The following is an 18,346-nucleotide window of genomic DNA, read 5'->3' as shown; positions in this document are numbered from 1 at the left end:
GTTTAATTAGAAGTTCTTGCAGAATAGAACCCTTTTTGCTATAGCATTCTTATTTCTGCATGCATTTTCATACAAGTGGTATATTTGAATTTAAGTAGGGTTCCTTTTCATTATAAGATTCCAAAAGTTGAAGAGAGGGTTCCTTACTGCCTTTTACTAGTTGTAAAAAAGAAAAATAAAATGAGTGATGAAAGTGAAAAAAGTGAGCAGTGTTGATGTGGACATGGAAAGCGAAGTGAAGAAGGAAGGTAAATGAGTGTGAGCAAGGAAAGGGAAAGGAGCTTCCAAATGTCTAATCTAATCCCATCCTCTTCCCTTTCGGTCAATTATGAACAACCAAGTGTCATCACATATTATCTCATATATATATATATATACACATACATATTATATAAATATTCTTCCTTCTTAACGGCTTTTAACTGCCGGAGGAAGCATGAGGAGGGTGACGCAGTTGGTTCACGCCACCGCCGCTAATGTCTTGTCTCAGCCACCCAATACTTCTCCTTTCAGCGCTCCATTTTCGCCCAGTACTAACAACCTAAGCCGGAATAAGTTGAATTTGTTCTTCCACAGGTCAAGGATGCCCTGACGGTGTCCCCCAAAACATCATTGTCACGTCATTAACAGATACCGCCGCTTTTGTCGGCGCTACTTCCTCCCACAACAGCTCCCGATATGTTTTCAAGCCAGGAGTCATCAAGTAATCACTCCTTTTATGTAATTTTAGAAAATTACTTTCATTCACTAACTAATTATTTATTTATTTTAGATTATCTAAATGTGTTGTCATTCATGTCATGTATGCAGGGATGTGAGGCTACTCTGTCTGTTTAGATTTAAACTTTGGTGGATGATACCCCGGACAGGAAGTTCGGCAAGTGACATTCCACTTGAGACTCAGATGCTACTCTTGGAAGCAAAACAAAGACCGGCTTCTCACCGATCAACTTATATCCTTTTCTTGCCTGTTCTAGCTGACAATTTTAGAAGCAGTTTGCAAGGCAACTCATCAGATGAAATCGAGTTTTGTGTCGAAAGCGGTTAGTATTTGTTGCTTAAGCTAAGGTTGCCACTTGCCACACACCCTAATTTTCACATACTTGGTTTCGCTAGTTTCTCTAATGACCTGGACTTTTTTTTTTTCTTTTAATAGGTGACCCTGCAATTGTTACATCACAATCTCTGGAAGCAATCTTTGTGAATTACGGAGACCATCCATTTGATTTGGTGAAGGATTCTATGATGTAGGTCAGATTTCTGAGAAAACGTCGAGTGTTTACAAACTGTTGGAGTCCATATATATAGCAGATAAACATAATATGATTATGTTTTGATTTGAACTATATATTATATCTCCAGGATTCTGGAGAAGCAGTTAGGGACCTTTGGCCTCCGTGAAACAAAACAGGTAAGTTATTGGCCTACCAATTTCTAGGCATAAACTAACGCTAGTTAATGTGAAACAGAATGAGAAAACTGAAACATGTAATGGTTTTTGATGTACAGATGCCTGAGATTCTAGATTGGTTCGGTTGGTGCACACGGGATGCATTCTACTCTGACGTTAATCCCCAAGGAATTAAAGAAGGGATAATGAGGTCAAAAACAATAACAATGTTCATATTACCTCCAAATCTAAGTTGTTAGTTTTTTCATTTTTGTTCATGTTCTCTCTTTTCTACTCTGTTTCTTACAGTTTATCCCAGGGAGGGACACCTGCAAAGTTTCCACTAATAGATGATGGTTGGCAAGATACCATTAACGAGTTTTTGGAACAAGGGGAGCCGTTTATCGACGGGTTACAGTAAGTCCACTCTTTCTCCGCCTCCATTTATTATATCTAATCATTTTAAACAACATATATATCTATATTGATTCTAGATATCTCCCTCTAAATATCAGGTTCGGTAGCAGATTGCAAAGCATTAAGGAAAATAAGAAATTTCGGAGAATGGAAAATGAAGTTCAAAGCAAGGCTACTGGAGATCTTAAGGAATTTATTTCAGATATTAAGAGCACTTTTAACCTAAATTAAGCCTTTTTCTAGACCTTGTACTTGTATATATTTGACAACTGCAGGAGATTTTCCTATTCCCCTGTGTTATTTTCTGAATTATCAGGTATGTTTATGTTTGGCATGCACTGCATGGATATTGGGGTGGCCTTGATCCAAAAGCGGTGGGAACTAAAACTTATGATCCAAGATTGTGATACCCTATACTCTCACCGGTGTATTTAACCAATATGAGGGATATAGCAATGGATTCTACAGGGAAGTATGGTATTGGTGTGGTTGATCCTGACACAATGTCTCAGTTTTATGATGACCTACACGGGTACCTTGCTTCTCAAGATGTGGATGGGGTTAAAGTTGATGCTCAGAACATATCAGAAACCATATCTGAAGGTTTAGGAGGCCGGGTGTCACTTGCAAGACAAATCCAGCAAGCACTTGAAAGGTCCATAGCAGCCAACTTCAGCGACAATGGCATTATTTGTTGCATGGCTCAGAGCACAGACTCCATTTACCAGTATATAACCTGTTCTTCTTTGTAAATTCAGACTGCTAGTTCAACTTTTCTGAGTCTAGGGTTGCTTGTAACTGCTAGCAGAACCGAGCACATAAAGTATCATGTTTGTTTGTTTAGGTCTCATCACTCTTTTATTAAGCAATTCAAGGAGATATAACCAAGTTACGCCCGGACTTCGAATTGATTGCTAAATTCATCATTTTCAGTGCTGGTAGTACCACCAAATATTTAGAAGGTTCCCTCCATACCAGTCAAGTGTGATTTTTTTTTTTCAGACTGATTGTGTAACATGAATTTACTTTATGTTCTGCTCATGCTATTTCAATTGATAATAACTGTTCTAGAGAAACATGTTGATTAGCTCCAGTTTTATTGCCGCAGCTTAAAACAAAGTGCTATCTCACGAGCCTCGTTTGACTTCTATCCAAAGGAACCAACAACATGGGCGCAACATGTAGCTGCTGTGGCTTTTAACAGCATTCTTCTTGGTGAATTGGTTGTCCCAGATTGGGATATGTTTTATGTATGGCATGCCATCTGTTTCTTTCTTTGTTTATCTGTAAAATCCATCTCATGGTATTTTGATAAGCTTCTTAACAACTTTTTAGAGTCTCCATGATGCAGCCGAGTTTCATGCAGTCGCTAGAGCTGTGGGAGGCTGTGGAGTGTATGTCAGGTAAACGCTTTTCTGATGGTGCTATAACCGCGTAATTAAGCTTGTTGTTAGTTATACAACTACGTGAAACCTTTCCTTGAGACTTGAGAGATAGCATTATGGCATTCCTGCTCACCTGCTTGCCCCTTTTTCTATTTTTCGGCTAAATACGAACACCACTGTGCCTGACCACATGTTTATGTTGTATGTATGTATCTACATATGTTGTGTTTTTGACAACAGTGATAAACCTGGACGGCATGATTTCGAGATACTACAGAGGCTTGTACTTCTTGATGGATCAGTACTAAGAGCCAAATACGCCGGAAGACCATCTCAAGATTGTTTATTTACTGATCCAGTCACGGATGGGAAGAGGTACATTGAATTTGAGTCCCTCTTGTAGTGCATAAAAATTTGTAGACTCCTACATTAATATCCAGAGCTTGGGGGTGTCTGTTTGTAGTCTTCTAAAAATATGGAACTTGAACAAATGTACGGGAGTTGTTGGCATCTTCAATTGCCATGGAACCTGGCCAGGGCCTTCCATAAACAAGGGAGACCAGATGGTTCCCGGCGCTGAGCTCTCCGGACAGATCTCTCCTGCTTGCGTCGAGTATTTTGAGGAGGTATCAGGTGAGATATGGACCGGCGAAAGTGCAGTCTTTTCCTTCAATACAGGTGGTGTTTCTCGATTGCCGATGGAAGGATCATTGAACGTGATATTAAAACCTTTGGAGTGTGATGTGTTTACTGTATCTCCTATCAAGGTTTTGCGTTGATACTTTGCATCAAGTTCGCTTGTGAATTCGTTTTTGCTGATTAATTAACAACAAAGACAATAACAGGTTTACAATGAAGAAATCGAGTTCGCAGCGATCGGATTAGTGAACATGTACAATTCCGGGGGAGCCTTGGAGTCTGTCGAGGGTTCCACTGCCACCGATAATTTCGGTTCTAGTAAATATACAGTACATGTTAAGGGGAGAGGAGCCGGTTGCTTCGGGGCATACTCTAATTGCAAGCCCATCTCTTCCTCCATAAACATGAAAAATGTGGATTTTAACTTCAATGCCCAACAAAATCTTCTTACTATAACCATCCCTCCCACATTCAACTCATCTTGGGACATTGCCATCTGTTACTAACTCCTCATCCTCGTTATCTGTTTATAGCATTTTGATTTGTAGTGTGAAATTCAATTATTATCATTAATATTAGAACATTTTAGTGATTATAATGTCTATTAATATAAAAATTATTAAAATCTATTATTTTTATTAAAAAAATCTATTAAAATAAAATAAGAAAAAAAATTTAAATATAAAAAATTATATAGATAAAAAGTAAATAAAAGAAACAAAAGACTATAACAAAATTATTATTATTATTATTATTTAATTAACATCAAAACCGGGATAATTTTACACAAAAACCACCCTAAAACTAAATATTAAATAAGAATATTAAATAAAACATAAGAAAAATTAAATAATAATAATTAAATATTTATCAAATAAAATTTAATAAAATATTTTTATCATATTCGATAGTTGAGACGAAATATGATTTTCATCCGATCATAATGTACTTTCATTTTTTTAACTGCACACGTTTAAAAAAATAGTAATTAAAATTAAGTAAAAATTAAATAAATTTATGAAATAAAAAAAAAAAATACTTGCATCACGAATTGCAACTTAAACGTTCTGAAACATTTGTAGAAGAAAGTAAGAGAGAAAAATAGATCGAATAGATAATTTTTGGTGTGATGTGTAATGAAGGGGATTTAATTAGGGTTTATATAGGGTTGAGGGAGGGGAAAAGTGCGGGAAATGGGAGAGGAGAAGAAGAGGTAATCAGGGAAAGGGAAAGGGAAGGGGTGAAATTATTAAAATCACAACAAAAACGTGTTTTATAAGAAGCGTTTTAGTCAGATTAGAACAAAAAATAAAACGTGCCTTTTAAATAGACTGTCAGATCAGTATATAGTACTTCTTGTAAAACGTGCTTTTATTGAATAAAATAGAGTAAAACACATTATGCAAAACAAATATTATTTTGTTGAGTAAAATAGAGTAAAACACATTATGTAAAACAAATAATATTACCATATTATACGAGAGAGTGACATTTTAGTAAATATTAAAAAATAATATTTTGATAAATAATAAATTTTAAAATGGGTTTTAAGTAAAATTGTCCAAAACGGGGGAAACGTTTATGGTACATAGTATATGGTAAAAGCATGTACACTGACTTTGAATAAAACAAGAGTTTGAACTAAAAGTTTGAAACGGTGTAGAAGTATTGTTTTTTTTTTTAGATGCCTAATGGAATACGTCACTTTAAAATATATTAGTGTCACGACGAAGCATTCGGAAAGGTTCCATTAGGTTTAATTAATTAAAGGACATTCTGGCCTTGCCGAGTTTACGCTGTCCACCTCCTAGGACTTGCCTTAGTTAAAATCGAATTTCAGGTTATCAGATATTTAAATTGTAGTAGTTATTATATTATATTTATCGTAATTGTAGATATAACGAATATTATTATAATTATTGTAGATATTGTTATTGTAATTTTTTTTAATTCTGATTTTTTAATAAAAAAGTTGTTTCTTTTAAAAGAATTAAAATAAGTGAATAATAGTAAAATAACGATCCATTATTATCGCGATCGGTTAAATTACGGGAACAAGCAGCTGCTATTTTCCGCTGTAACAATTTTGGAGATCGCTGTCACGGCGATATAACGGCTACAGTATCATTATTCGGCCCATATTTGAATCCCAGGTTGAGATCATCCAATCCAACCAAAGATAGTTGTTTTCCTCTATATCTTTGGTGTTTTGTTTGCTGACTTGGTCGCCGTCGTCATCTTTTCTTCTCAAATAGAATCAGAATGTCTTACGCTTACCTTTTCAAGTACATAATCATCGGAGATACCGGTATATATAGTCAATCTCTTCTTTCTCGTTTGCTATCGTTATTATTGATTATCGATGAATTTGCCATCTGATATGGCTTTGATGATCTCTCATCTCATCTGATCTGATCTTTTTAGGAGTGGGGAAATCATGTCTTCTTCTTCAGTTCACAGACAAGCGGTTTCAGCCAGTACACGATCTTACCATCGGTGTTGAATTTGGGGCCAGGATGATCACAATCGACAATAAACCCATTAAGCTCCAAATCTGGGACACCGTAATTTTCTCCCTCTTTCTCTCTTTTTCTCTTTGACTATTTTTTTGCTTATCTAGTTTCTTATTTATACACATGACAGGCAGGTCAAGAATCCTTCAGATCCATTACCAGGTCCTAATAGAGGAGCTGCTGGTGCCCTGCTTGTGTACGATATTTCCAGATAACTCTTATCATATTCATGTTACTATCTGTGTTTCTGGACGCCTACAAACGATCTTTTAAGTCTAATTTGATAATTGATTTGATTCTACACAGGAGGGAAACTTTTAATCACTTGGCTAGCTGGTTGGAGGATGCCAGGCAGCATGCTAATGCTAACATGACCATTATGCTCATCGGTAATAAGTCTGACCTTGCTCATAGGAGGGCTGTAACCACTGAGGAAGGCGAGCAATTTGCTAAGGAGCATGGTTTGATCTTCATGGAGGCCTCTGCTAAAACTGCTCAGAATGTCGAGGAGGTCTGCCCTCCGTTTATACTGAACAATTTTCTTCTGGTTTCTATTCTATGCTTTACCACTACCAACTATTTTATCTATTTTTCTCTTATTTTGCAGGCATTTATAAAAACTGCTGCAACCATTTACACAAAGATTCAGGATGGAGTGTTTGATGTCTCGAACGAGGTTATCTCCCTCATCCACTTTTATATCTCCTTAGATTATTTGTTTCAAATTAGTCACATTTACTTAAACTCAGTTGCAATAAATATGTTTCGTCCATATGGAATATAGTTATTCATGCCTGATGAGCATTCAAAAGAGTTAGATTGATCAGGTTATGAACTTCTAGAGTAGCTTGAAATGCAAAGGGGTGAAGCATATTGCTTCTTTATTGTATTTTTTTCCCAAGTAATGACTTTTCTCATAATTGCCAGTTTTAAGCTCTACTAACCATATAATTCAAAGAAAAATTGATAAAAAAAAATAAATAAATTCAGAGACTATGTTATTCTATTTTGCATAGTTTTTCATGTTTAAATGCAACTTTCAAGGATACATTGTTAGTTGTTACCAAGGTAAGAGTTTGTTTGTCATACTTCTATGCCATGTTTAGGAATATGATTATGTACTTGAAAGGTGTAAAAAGGAATTTGAAATTCACAAATACTTATAGGAGTTCCAATTCTTTGCTAAATAGGCACCTCACATTTACATCTGAGTTATCACACAGCTTTCACTATTTTTGAAATCCAATATTCCAAACTCTACCATAGTGAAATTTTAATCAGAATCACTAAAAGCCTAAAATGGTAATTGATCATTGTTTCTGTGCATCAAACAAGTGCACTTCCACTTTGTCAATGACCAATGCTATTGAAGGTGATACCATTTAATAAGATAAAATGGAATATGCATATTGACAGCAGAAATATGATTCCAAGTAAAAAATCACAAAACTGGTTTGATAACCAAGAGTTGAGGTGTGGGTAGGTTGATGAGCTTCACAGTATGCTGAGTGATGGGGTAATATTGGTTTGTGTTGGGTGCAAGAAAAGTTAACTTCCATTTAGGTGTCCTTGAAGATTACCTAGATCTTGAACCCCGACTGTTACCATTCTTCAACAGTGTCATATCATCATCAATATTATTCTTTCGCGAAGCTATGAAGTTTGGATGGTATGTGGAAGTGCATGTTAGCATGTTGCAACACTTGGTGCAGACTATATAAACAGTTATCTTTGAACACAAAAGAAGAAAAAGAAATGTTCTGTTTCTCTTGCTTTGCCATGTTACGTAGATAGAATGCGCGAATTCCATAGCCTGACATTCTTTCTTCTTATTGGTTTCAAGTCGTATGGCATAAAAGTTGGATACGGTGGAATTCCAGGGCCTTCCGGAGGTCGAGATGGTTCTTCTTCTCAAGGTGGCGGCTGCTGCAATTGAAGTTTGAGTTCTCATTTCCAAAATATGAAATACAGCTGCTTCATGTAACTTTAAACATTCTTTTAGTTCCTTGTTTGATTTGATAGTCCCTGAATACTGTGTCAAGTGATTTATATAATCCATGCACATGTGTTCTCCATTCGATTCTAAATTTGATTTCATTTGTGAGAACTGTGATGAAGAGAAATTGTGAAAAATATGGGGTATTGATTTTTTGTTTTAAAGGTGTGCTTATATCTGAATCGAGTGAAAGCTTGTATTTGTCAGGGCTATTTCAGCTTAAATGTTTATGTACATACACAGGAATGTCCTTGGTTTGATTTAAGTCTTTCTTGTGCAAAGGAAGAATGCTTTAGCCTTAATAATGCAGAAATTTAATAGGAGAGGTGGCTGTGAATGTATCGATCAATACATTAAATATATCTAAATCAGATATTTGATATACTCATTGGAAGTATATATTTGATAAATCAGACATAAGTGAATCTATTGATCTTGAAACAGATAGTCATCCATCTATCAGATAAACAGATGTTACTTGTAATCATAATATCTGTAATCATATTAGAATGTTCAAAACATAGCTTTTCCAAGATAGCCATCCACTTTTCCACATATTCAAACCTGTACAAACTGTGGCAGCTATGTTTTGATCAAGGTAGATCATAGCAGATGCTACCAGCAAAGTGAAACAACAAAGATCTGTAGGGTCTGGAACCCGGTTTACGCCGTATAGCAACTCTTCCTCCGGCTAATGCCTTCCCGAACAATTTCATTTTTCCTAGCAGGGAGATCAGATTTGTTCAAAATTTTCTGAATGTCTATACAGGTTACTACTGGGCGTCACTATGCCTTGAAGCTTCCAACCACCATATCCTGCTACAGCAAACGCCTGAAAAGTTAAGACACTAGGTTCAGCAATGACTCATCCGTTCAAAAGTTAAAAGCAAAAAATATCTCCAATCTCAAATCTGACAATAATTAGTTATGGTGACTAAGCCGAACTTGTCAAGTTTTTGCATCTTAATATCTGTACCCGTCCAAAACAAACATTAAATTTAACCACCACTTTCAATATATGGAGTTTCGTTAATTAAAAAGAAGAATAAACAAGGTATCAGCCACAGAATAAACACCATAGCTCATTGGCACCAAACTCTTCTTTCATATGGCACCAATTCTATATAGAAATGCCACGTTAAAACATCAGTTCTCATTGATGAATCTATTACAAGCACATTAACATAAATGCAAAAAAAAAACTCCAAACCCTGAAAAAGAGGTGGTCTCAAATCTATGAACACAAGAAGCAAAAGCTACAGGCATAGCCCCTCAAAAAACTTAATTGTACTTATTTAGAAGGGCATCACTCAATCCAGTTCTAAACATGGTTGATCCCACTTCCCCCATCAATCAACCAATGAATTATGATAGTATGCCCTATTTTACAAGGAAACAATGTTTATCCAACAAAAAGCAGTTTTCAAAAGTTTGGTACTAGGTTGCATGGATGATTATACTTCCAAGTGAATATCCTTTGAAAGTGTATTCAATATACACCCTGTAGGCCTCTACAAGAACCCTTGAATGACCTCATTTTATGTTGGCCGTACACTTCTATTCTTTTGATGTGAGACAAATATCGAGCAGACAATGCATGGATTTTGTGCTCCAAATATAAGGAAAACAAAGAAAAAAAAAGAATATACTTGGGTTAGAATGTATGTACATATCCTACATCCATGGAGTACAAGCAAAACAGGCCTTATTTCATGCAGTTAGGCAACAAGATCAGAAACGTCCAACTACATATTTTTATTGTTTAAAAAATGTATAAGACGGAAAACTTGCATCAGCCTTGTCTATAACTTATCATGTTCTCAAACAAAATATCATTAATATAAACTGAAAAGTCTACAGATTCTATGAGAACACTCAACAGAAAACTCATATAAACTAGATTATGCTCTAATCTCTATAAGAGCTTACGAGAATAGTTCACAAGTCCAACTTAGCAAAGCAGTTCTTGCAGATAAAAGTAATACATACAGTAATAAAAGCATTGAGTGTTTTGATTTGGCATATGCTTAGCTTATAAAGGTTATATTTATATATTACTTTCACAAAAGTATAAGGCAAAAATGACACAGAGACAACATGACAGAAAATATTTTATGAAAGGATATCAAACCTCTTCCCAAGATTTTCCAGGAGCTTCAAGCAAAGCAGCATTGCAAGTCTTGAGCTCTACGGAAGCACCAGTGAACATGGAGGCTGCCTCTTCCCATCCTCTATTATGTCCCATGCACCCGTATAACTAATATAGTGAGAATCTGTGATAAATTACAAATAGATATTTTCATAGGAAACAAAAACACAATTACACTAGTCAGGCTTCAACTAAAGAGTGGAAACCTGAACCTCGAACCAGAATGAACATTTGAAATTAAATAAAGCCAGCAAAGGAAAATCAAAGTAGAAAGCAAAAGAGAACACTAACATGATGGTAAGTATCTCATCCGTTGAATACTGACAGATAGTTCGTTGGAGGTGTTCAGCAGTCTGTCCATCCATGGCTGCAATGGAATAAAAACTAGATATAAAATGGACCTCTGCTTCCAGAAAACCACGCACCTGTTCCTGCATGATTTTAAGTGTTTCTCTGGTTCGCACGGCATCGCTTGAACAAAATGAATTAAGAGTTTCAGTTCCTTTTTGTCTTCTAAAAATCAATTCTAAGATTTTCAAAATATGAAGCTTAGAGAAGATAAGCTAGCTAACCTGGATAAAATAAGTTGAGGGATCCAACCCATACGTTGGAGCTTTTGAGAAACCGCTATAGCATCAACTCGTCCGGATTTACTGAGAGGACGGTCGTGATCTGATGGGGCAGGGATTCGCCAAATTGTGGCATTCACCATTAGGAAAATTAAGATAGCAAGATATGGGATTAATAAAAACAAGAGGTCAAGGTAAAGAGAATTTTTTGAAGAAGAAAAACGAACCTCGTAAAGCCGGATGTTGCCAAGAACTCTTGGCATGACGAAGTATAATGAGGCGGCGATAGGTAGATTGAACCTCCGACCCGGCTAGCTGCACCTCCGCCTCAATCGTCAAACACCTCCTCTTCCTCCGGCGCAAATAGATGGGGACTGGGCTTAAGCCAATGCTCAATGGCTTGGAGGTTGAGAGGCAAGAGCCCACTCCTACCGTAGCACTAGCATTCATTTCTGATTTCAGCGAGTTTTCTAGTATCTTTGGAATAGAAATATCTGAATTATATAACTAATTATTAATAAACACATTTTAAATGTTAAAATAATAAATATTATTTATTAAAAAAATATATAAGTAACTATCATATATGGTTTAAAAGTAAATAAGTAATTATTATTTATTAAAAATATATTTTAAAACTGAAAAAGCCTACTTCTATTGAGAAATTAGGCGATTTTCCCGATATATTATCGTTGAACAGTATAATTACATATTAGGTATCGTTCAAATTATATTTTTTGATCTAACATCTTTTATAGAAAGACGCGCCCATTACAGCACGTTTTATGTTGATTTGGTGCCACGTGGGGTAAGACGCGCCTTTGAAGTGCGTCTTATGCTGACTTAGCATACACATGTGTAAAGCGCGGCCCCAGGGCGCGCCTTAGGCAACCTAGGAGTATAGCATAGGTCAGGGGCCGCGTCTTACCTTTAACACAATTATATTAGGCGCGGAACAAGAGCTGCATTTTAGCTTTATCTGATATAATTATGTAAGGCGCGGTGCATGTACCGCGTCTTGTAGATTTTCCCGACTATAAATACCCTTTCCCCGGGAGAACTCCTCACATCTTCTCTCGATTATAAAAAAAATTAATACAACAATCCGACAATCTTTTCATATTTAATTCAGAAGTTCGTGCGATTTTTCGTTATAAGGTAATTTTATGATAATTTTTTTTATTATACTTATTGTTTATTATAATTATTTGAAAAAATATTATACTAGTTGTTGTTAATTAATTCCTGTGTTTGTAAAATTAGAAAGCGGGAGTATACGTCGAAATAGTTTTGCGGTATAGGTAATAATATAAAATTATATTATTTAAATTAATTAAGTTTATGTGTAACAAATTTATTGTGTTATATTTTCGTTCATAAATTATTTATTTAATCAGCATTGTTTCAGGTTTTTTTTTTTACAGATATAATATTGTCGCACTTTTAAACTCAAAGAATGACACGACTTTCAGCTATTGTTTATTATGATGGTGAAATTCGAGAAGATGAAACCAGCGTTGTTTTCATACCAAATGAGCGTGTTAAAATATCATTGAAGAAAAATATAACTCTTGAGGAGCTGATAACGAAGATTTCGATGAAGATTCATATTGGAAGTAGTAGAAGAATGTCGTCGTTGCAGTACAGATTTCCAACATCATTGTTGCCATTAACTTATACAACGTTCGAACTTTTGAACAATGATGATGTTGAAATGATGGTTGAAGCTCAGAGTAATTATTCAGACGCCGATATGAGATGTATGCAAATTTTATTCAAGTGCGTGTTGTTCAGGGTCAATCATTAAGCTCTCACTATGGGCTGACTGAACAAATTGATCAAGTTGATAGCCCGACGACAGTAATGTGTAATGATTTTAATGCCATAATAGGGAGACATTCATCTGTAACTCCTTACGATATGTACCGAGGTGGGTCGACGAACAATCCGTATGGTAACATCGCGTCTAGTTCAAGGGGAAGACATTCATCTACAAATCCCTTTGACCTTAATATGGAGATGCCATCGACGCAACAATCTGTGCAGTTTCCATTTGACACGATGGCTTCAAGCTCCAGGGGGAGGCATTCGACTGCGAGCTTTTTCGATCTGAATATCGATATGCCTTCCAGTTCAAGGGGAAGATGTACAAGTAGTAGGTTCTTCGACCTAAATGTGGAGCGCATGGAGGAATCATCATCTCCACCAGAATAACCGCTTCGTGAGCCTGGTGCGGATGGTGCTGAGACTGGACTATTCATTCACCCAGAATCACCGCAATTCAACTCCGATGATGATGGTGATGTGGATGAAGTTCCAGCAAATGTGGTACAAACTAACCCCGCGATACACATGTATGAAGCTGATTATGGTGCAATGTATGGGCCAGAATTTGCGGATATGCCTCATCTCGGTGACTATGGATATTACTCATCAATAAATAATGGTGAGTTATATTTAAGCATGGAGTTTCAAGCAAAGAATAAGCGATGATTGCTATAAAAAAATACAATATCCGTAATTCTGTTCAATCGAGAGTCGACCTCTCCACGACAGAAAAATATGTATGCTACTGTGCCAGACGCGAAAACGATTGCAATTGGATGGTTCACGTATCGGAGAGGAAGAGGAAAAACAACAGATGAGAACTAACAGTATACAACGGTCCTCACACATGTTGTGCTGGAAGGGTCAACCAAGATCATCCTAACTTAGACTCTGAAGTGATATGCCAAGCCATCATGCCCATGGTAAAAGCAAGTTATCATATAGTTGTTGCTGTGTTGATATAGAAAAGCTTGGTTGGCAAAACAAAATGCTATTGTCAAACTTCATGGCGAATGAGATGCATCTTATAACGAACTTCCAGGCTGGTGCGGAGGTTGAATCCTGGGATAATTGTGGACTTCGAAACCTCCTATGCATACCATAATGATCGAGTTCTCTGCGATCGATGCCAAGTCTATTGGGTTTTTTGGACTTACCCACAGTGCGTTAATACTGTCAAATACTACAAGCTTGTGGTCCAGATTGACGAGACTTTCTTGTATGGAAAATACAAGCAAGTTATTGGTCCAAGATGGCAATCGTAAAATTCTTCCAGTTGCTTTTGCTATTGTCGAATGAAAAGATACATATTCTTGGGCTTTTTTCCTCCAAAATTTACGCGCACATATTATCACGAGGGAAAAAATCTGTGTCATTTCAGATCGCGGAGCTGGGATCAAAACAGCAATGGAGTCTTTGTGTCCAATGTGGCAACCACCCTTTGTCCAACATAGGTATTGTCTCCGACACATTGTTGCGAACTACCATGGAAGATACAAGAAGAATGATGAGCATCAATTACTTGTGTGCATGGGTAAGTGAAACTGATGTAGTTTATTTTCTTTCGATCCTTTTGATCAGGTTAGTAAGTTATACATTTTTTTATCAGGTTACGAACTACTTCCTCGAATCTTTGAATTAATGCTTCAAGATTTGTGGGCGAAGAACGAGGAAGGATACGATTACATCAGCCTCATCGATAAAGAAATGTGGACGAACGCATATAATGGTGGATATCGATATGGACACATGACGACCAACTTGGCAGAGGCAATCAATTCAACCTTAAAGGGTACACGTCACTTACTTATAACGGCTTTGGTAAAGACTATATATTTTTGTTTGGGGGCGTTTTTTGCGAAGCTCGGGGGACAAACTCAAACATGGATGCAAGGAAGTCATGTTTATCACCTTAGATTAGTTGCAGATCTACAGAAAAAAATTATTACATCAAATGGGATGTCTGTAACAAGTTTCTCTAGAAGGCATGAAGTGTTTCGTGTCACAAAGTTGCCGCAACCTCTTCAAGGGATTGAAGCTGCGTCGTTAAGAGTAAATCTAAGGGATAGAACGTGTGACTGCGGGTTTTTTCAAGCTCTGAAATATCCATGCTCTCATATGATAGCAGTTTGCTCGCATACACGTCAAGACTATAACCATTTTGTGGATCACCTATACCTACTATATGAAGTTTTTAAGGTATACGAATTTGAGTTCTCCCATAGTTAATGACAAAGACCCTGATGAGGTTCAAGATTGTACCAAATCCGAGTTTATTGAGGGAGCGTGGTCGTCCAAAATCTAATCGAATTCATTGCGATATAGATATTTGAGAAAGATCTAGACAAGACAGAAGATGTGGGCATTGTAGAAACCCATGACACACTAGAAAAACATGTCCACTTCTGTTGTCATCAAGTAACAATTGATGAGAAAATGATGTAGTTGTTTATCAATTAATAATTATTGTACTTTAATTTGCATTTACTTTAAGTTAATGTTATCCGATAACTGCTGATGAAGATTAAAAAAATGATATAATTATACGAGATTGGACGTTGACGTTATATTAACAAATAACTGATATTAACGATACAATAAATATTAAATGGTAAATGATAACCAAATTACAATAACTAATATTAAATGGTAATAAACAAAATTAAGCAAAATAAATTAACAAAAAGTCTAACAAATTCAAAAAAATAAATTAAAATAAATCTAACCATATTAATAAATTAAAGTAAGTTTTAAATGATAAATAATCAAAATAATTACAATAAAAAAGTCCAATAAACAACTACAATAAAAAGTACTAAATACAAATATAATAAAAAAAACAAAATCTATCGATGTCTGCGACGCGAATGTGTTATGCAGGGCAGTGGCTGTCGGTCTCGAGGAGGATTTCTTCGTATCACTGGTTGTGACTCCTCGCTGTCATCATCGTCGTCGTCATCGTCATCGTCGTCGTCGTTTCCGTCGTCGTCATCCTGAGCAGCTAAATTTTGTTGATGAGGAGTTGATGACGATGAAACACCTCCATAGAATAAAGACCCTGGAGGTGTATGACTGACTATCCCACCGGCCTGCGAAAACTGGAAAAACTCATAAAAATCATACATCGCTGAGTGTGAAAACTGTACAGGAGGTGTCTGTGCTGCGGCCATGGGTGATGAGGTTGAACCCGCCAAATATTTAGCATATGAACCCCAAGTCCGATCTGCAAACATAGACCTATAATAGCATCCAGGAGAGGTCATAAAACTCTGTGAAGGTGGCGGCAGCGGGGTAATAAAACCAGGTGAATGCGGCGGCGGCGACATCTGGTAATGGAAAGGCGGTGACAGCATCATATATGGCTGCGGTATGTAAGTCGTTGTAGACGGTGGTTGTTGTGAAGGTCATACTGGTGCAGCTGAGGATGAACCGGAAGCACCTACTCTCCATCCACGAGTCAGGGGATGATGGTGCTGTGTCGGTGAACGTCTCTGTCGATGTCGTGGAAAGGTCCGCCCTCGTGCATCCTCGGGAAGCAGAAACAGTTTCCCGTTTCTATTGAACCAATCATAATAATCATCATCAACCATCAAGTCATCAACATAAATGGGCTCTCTACGGGGAAGGCGCCGATGTCGATCCTCCCACAACACGACCCACTCATGATGCCTCACCAGTCAATCTGTATCGGTCTTGTCGCGTCTATCTGTGCTATGCAACTCGTCTATATTGCGAGGTGCTTCTGGAATTGGCTGAAAATAACCAAATTGCCGGAGTACACGATCAGTGAAGTGCCACTCGGCGATCGCATAACAGATCAAATGGACCATCGCCATCCAAACATCTGATGGGCCCCTCAACTCAGGTGGAATCACCGTCCTCACATCATCATTAGAATATGACACCCATTCAAACTAAAACAAATATATATAATTTTTATCAAAATAATAATCTAATTATATAACTATAATCTAAAATCGATTTTTAAACATTAAAATTCATACTTGTGTGCCAGCTTTTTGATCGATGAGCACCCTAATTTTTTCTAAATCATCAGGTAGCTCCTGATGATTTTTCCTATCAGTATACCACCTATTCATGAAAAAAATTATTATACGCTATATAAAATGATTAATATACGAAATCAATTTTATAATTACCTCAAGAGTAGCGGAAATACAAATGGGTTCTTCACAACGGGACATAAAAAGGGCAATGATACCATGCCCAAGACTGCAGCAGGAGGAGACATCCGCCGATAGCATTTCTCCTGTAGTCAGTGGCTCGACAAATCTCCCTGTACAATAAAGCCAAAACTACCGAGCCCCAACTGAGTGATCCGGTCAGACGAAAGTGGACAAGATGTCGTAACCACATACAGTGAACTTGGTTGCACGATTTGTCCGGCATCAACAACCCTCCTATCATCTGCAGTATGCATGCCTGTGCATACATTTTAACTTCATCATCTGACGCGTCCTTGCTCAACTCTCGAAAATTGGCAGCTAACCAATTTAACGGTATCCGACCACCGTTAAAACTTTCTGGGACACGTCCTAGATTATCCCGACACAAAGTAGTACAGGAACCCTGCGTGATCCCCGATATCACATCTCCATCCACCGGAAGCCCCAGGTGCATAGCAACATCCTCAAGTGTAATCGTGCATTCTCCACACGGAAGATTGAATGTGTGGGTCTCCGGCCTCCACTGCTCAACTAAGGCATAAATAAGGTCTTGTTCTATCTTACAGTGACCCTGATATCTACCTATGTAACCGAATCCAGCCTCTACTAAATACGACAAGACACGACTAGGTATCACTAACTTAAGATTCCTAATAAAAGGATCTAATACATGGTCATTCTCCTAAAATTAAATAATTACAAAAATTAATTCTTAATCTAATAATCATGTATTAAATAAATCAACAAATTATTACTAATAATTTTAATTAAATTAAAACATTAAAATATTACCGTATCAGCAAAGTGTCGAGATATATGATTATCATCCAAACGAAGTAGACCGTCTTCCATTTTATATCTGTAAAAAAATTAATTAAATAAAATATTAAATAAATTAAATAATTAAATAAATTAAATACAAAATATTAAAAATATAATAAAATATACCTTAGACAGAGATTATGAGAGTATTTGAGAGAAGTTGATAGAATTTGGTGTGATGAAAGTGATTGAGGATGAGGGTATTTATAGGGAGGGATTGAGATGTGAAACGTCGGAGTATGTGGGTAATTATAGTTAAGGCGCGCCTTTGTGACGCGTGGCAGATTCTGGGGTAAGGCACCGCCCCTGCACCACGTTATACCCGCTTTACACACATGTATGCTAAGTCAGCATAAGGCTTCAGGGGGCGCGTCTTACCCCCACGTGACACCAAATTAGCGTAAAACGCGTTGTTGGGGACGCGCCTTTCTGCAAAGGTGTTAGATCGAAAA

General features: G+C 36.8%; 2 protein-coding genes and 2 pseudogenes across 2 annotated transcripts in view; 3 read left to right on the top strand and 1 right to left on the bottom strand.

Moving 5' to 3' along the window:
* The first annotated feature begins 187 nt into the window (after positions 1–187).
* Positions 188–4,345, top strand: LOC120122741 (annotated as a pseudogene).
* A 1,711-nt stretch (positions 4,346–6,056) lies between these two features.
* Positions 6,057–8,558, top strand: LOC120129411 (annotated as a pseudogene).
* The window catches only part of LOC120129114 (tetratricopeptide repeat protein SKI3), a 27,208-nt gene continuing 16,509 nt past the window's right edge, over positions 7,648–18,346 (top strand). The window contains exon 1 of the mRNA XM_039146729.1: positions 7,648–7,659. The gene's annotated coding sequence lies outside the window, so the exon portion shown is untranslated. The remainder of the gene's footprint in view (positions 7,660–18,346) is intronic.
* LOC120129313 (uncharacterized protein At3g52155, chloroplastic-like) lies at positions 8,898–11,512 on the bottom strand. Its single transcript, XM_039146863.1, has 5 exons — positions 11,286–11,512; positions 11,062–11,161; positions 10,781–10,960; positions 10,472–10,589; positions 8,898–9,172 (listed from the first exon to the last, which is right to left on the bottom strand). Exons 1-5 carry the CDS (start codon positions 11,506–11,508, stop codon positions 9,074–9,076), a joined length of 720 nt encoding a protein of 239 aa, XP_039002794.1. The 5' UTR covers positions 11,509–11,512; the 3' UTR covers positions 8,898–9,073.

Source organism: Hibiscus syriacus, unplaced genomic scaffold, assembly GCF_006381635.1.
Source record: "Hibiscus syriacus cultivar Baekdansim isolate YM2019G1 unplaced genomic scaffold, ASM638163v2 tig00000132_pilon, whole genome shotgun sequence".
In the NCBI taxonomy this organism is placed as follows: Eukaryota; Viridiplantae; Streptophyta; class Magnoliopsida; order Malvales; family Malvaceae; genus Hibiscus; species Hibiscus syriacus.
Note: the sequence above shows the minus strand (reverse complement) of the source record. Positions and strands in the feature narration are given on the sequence as shown.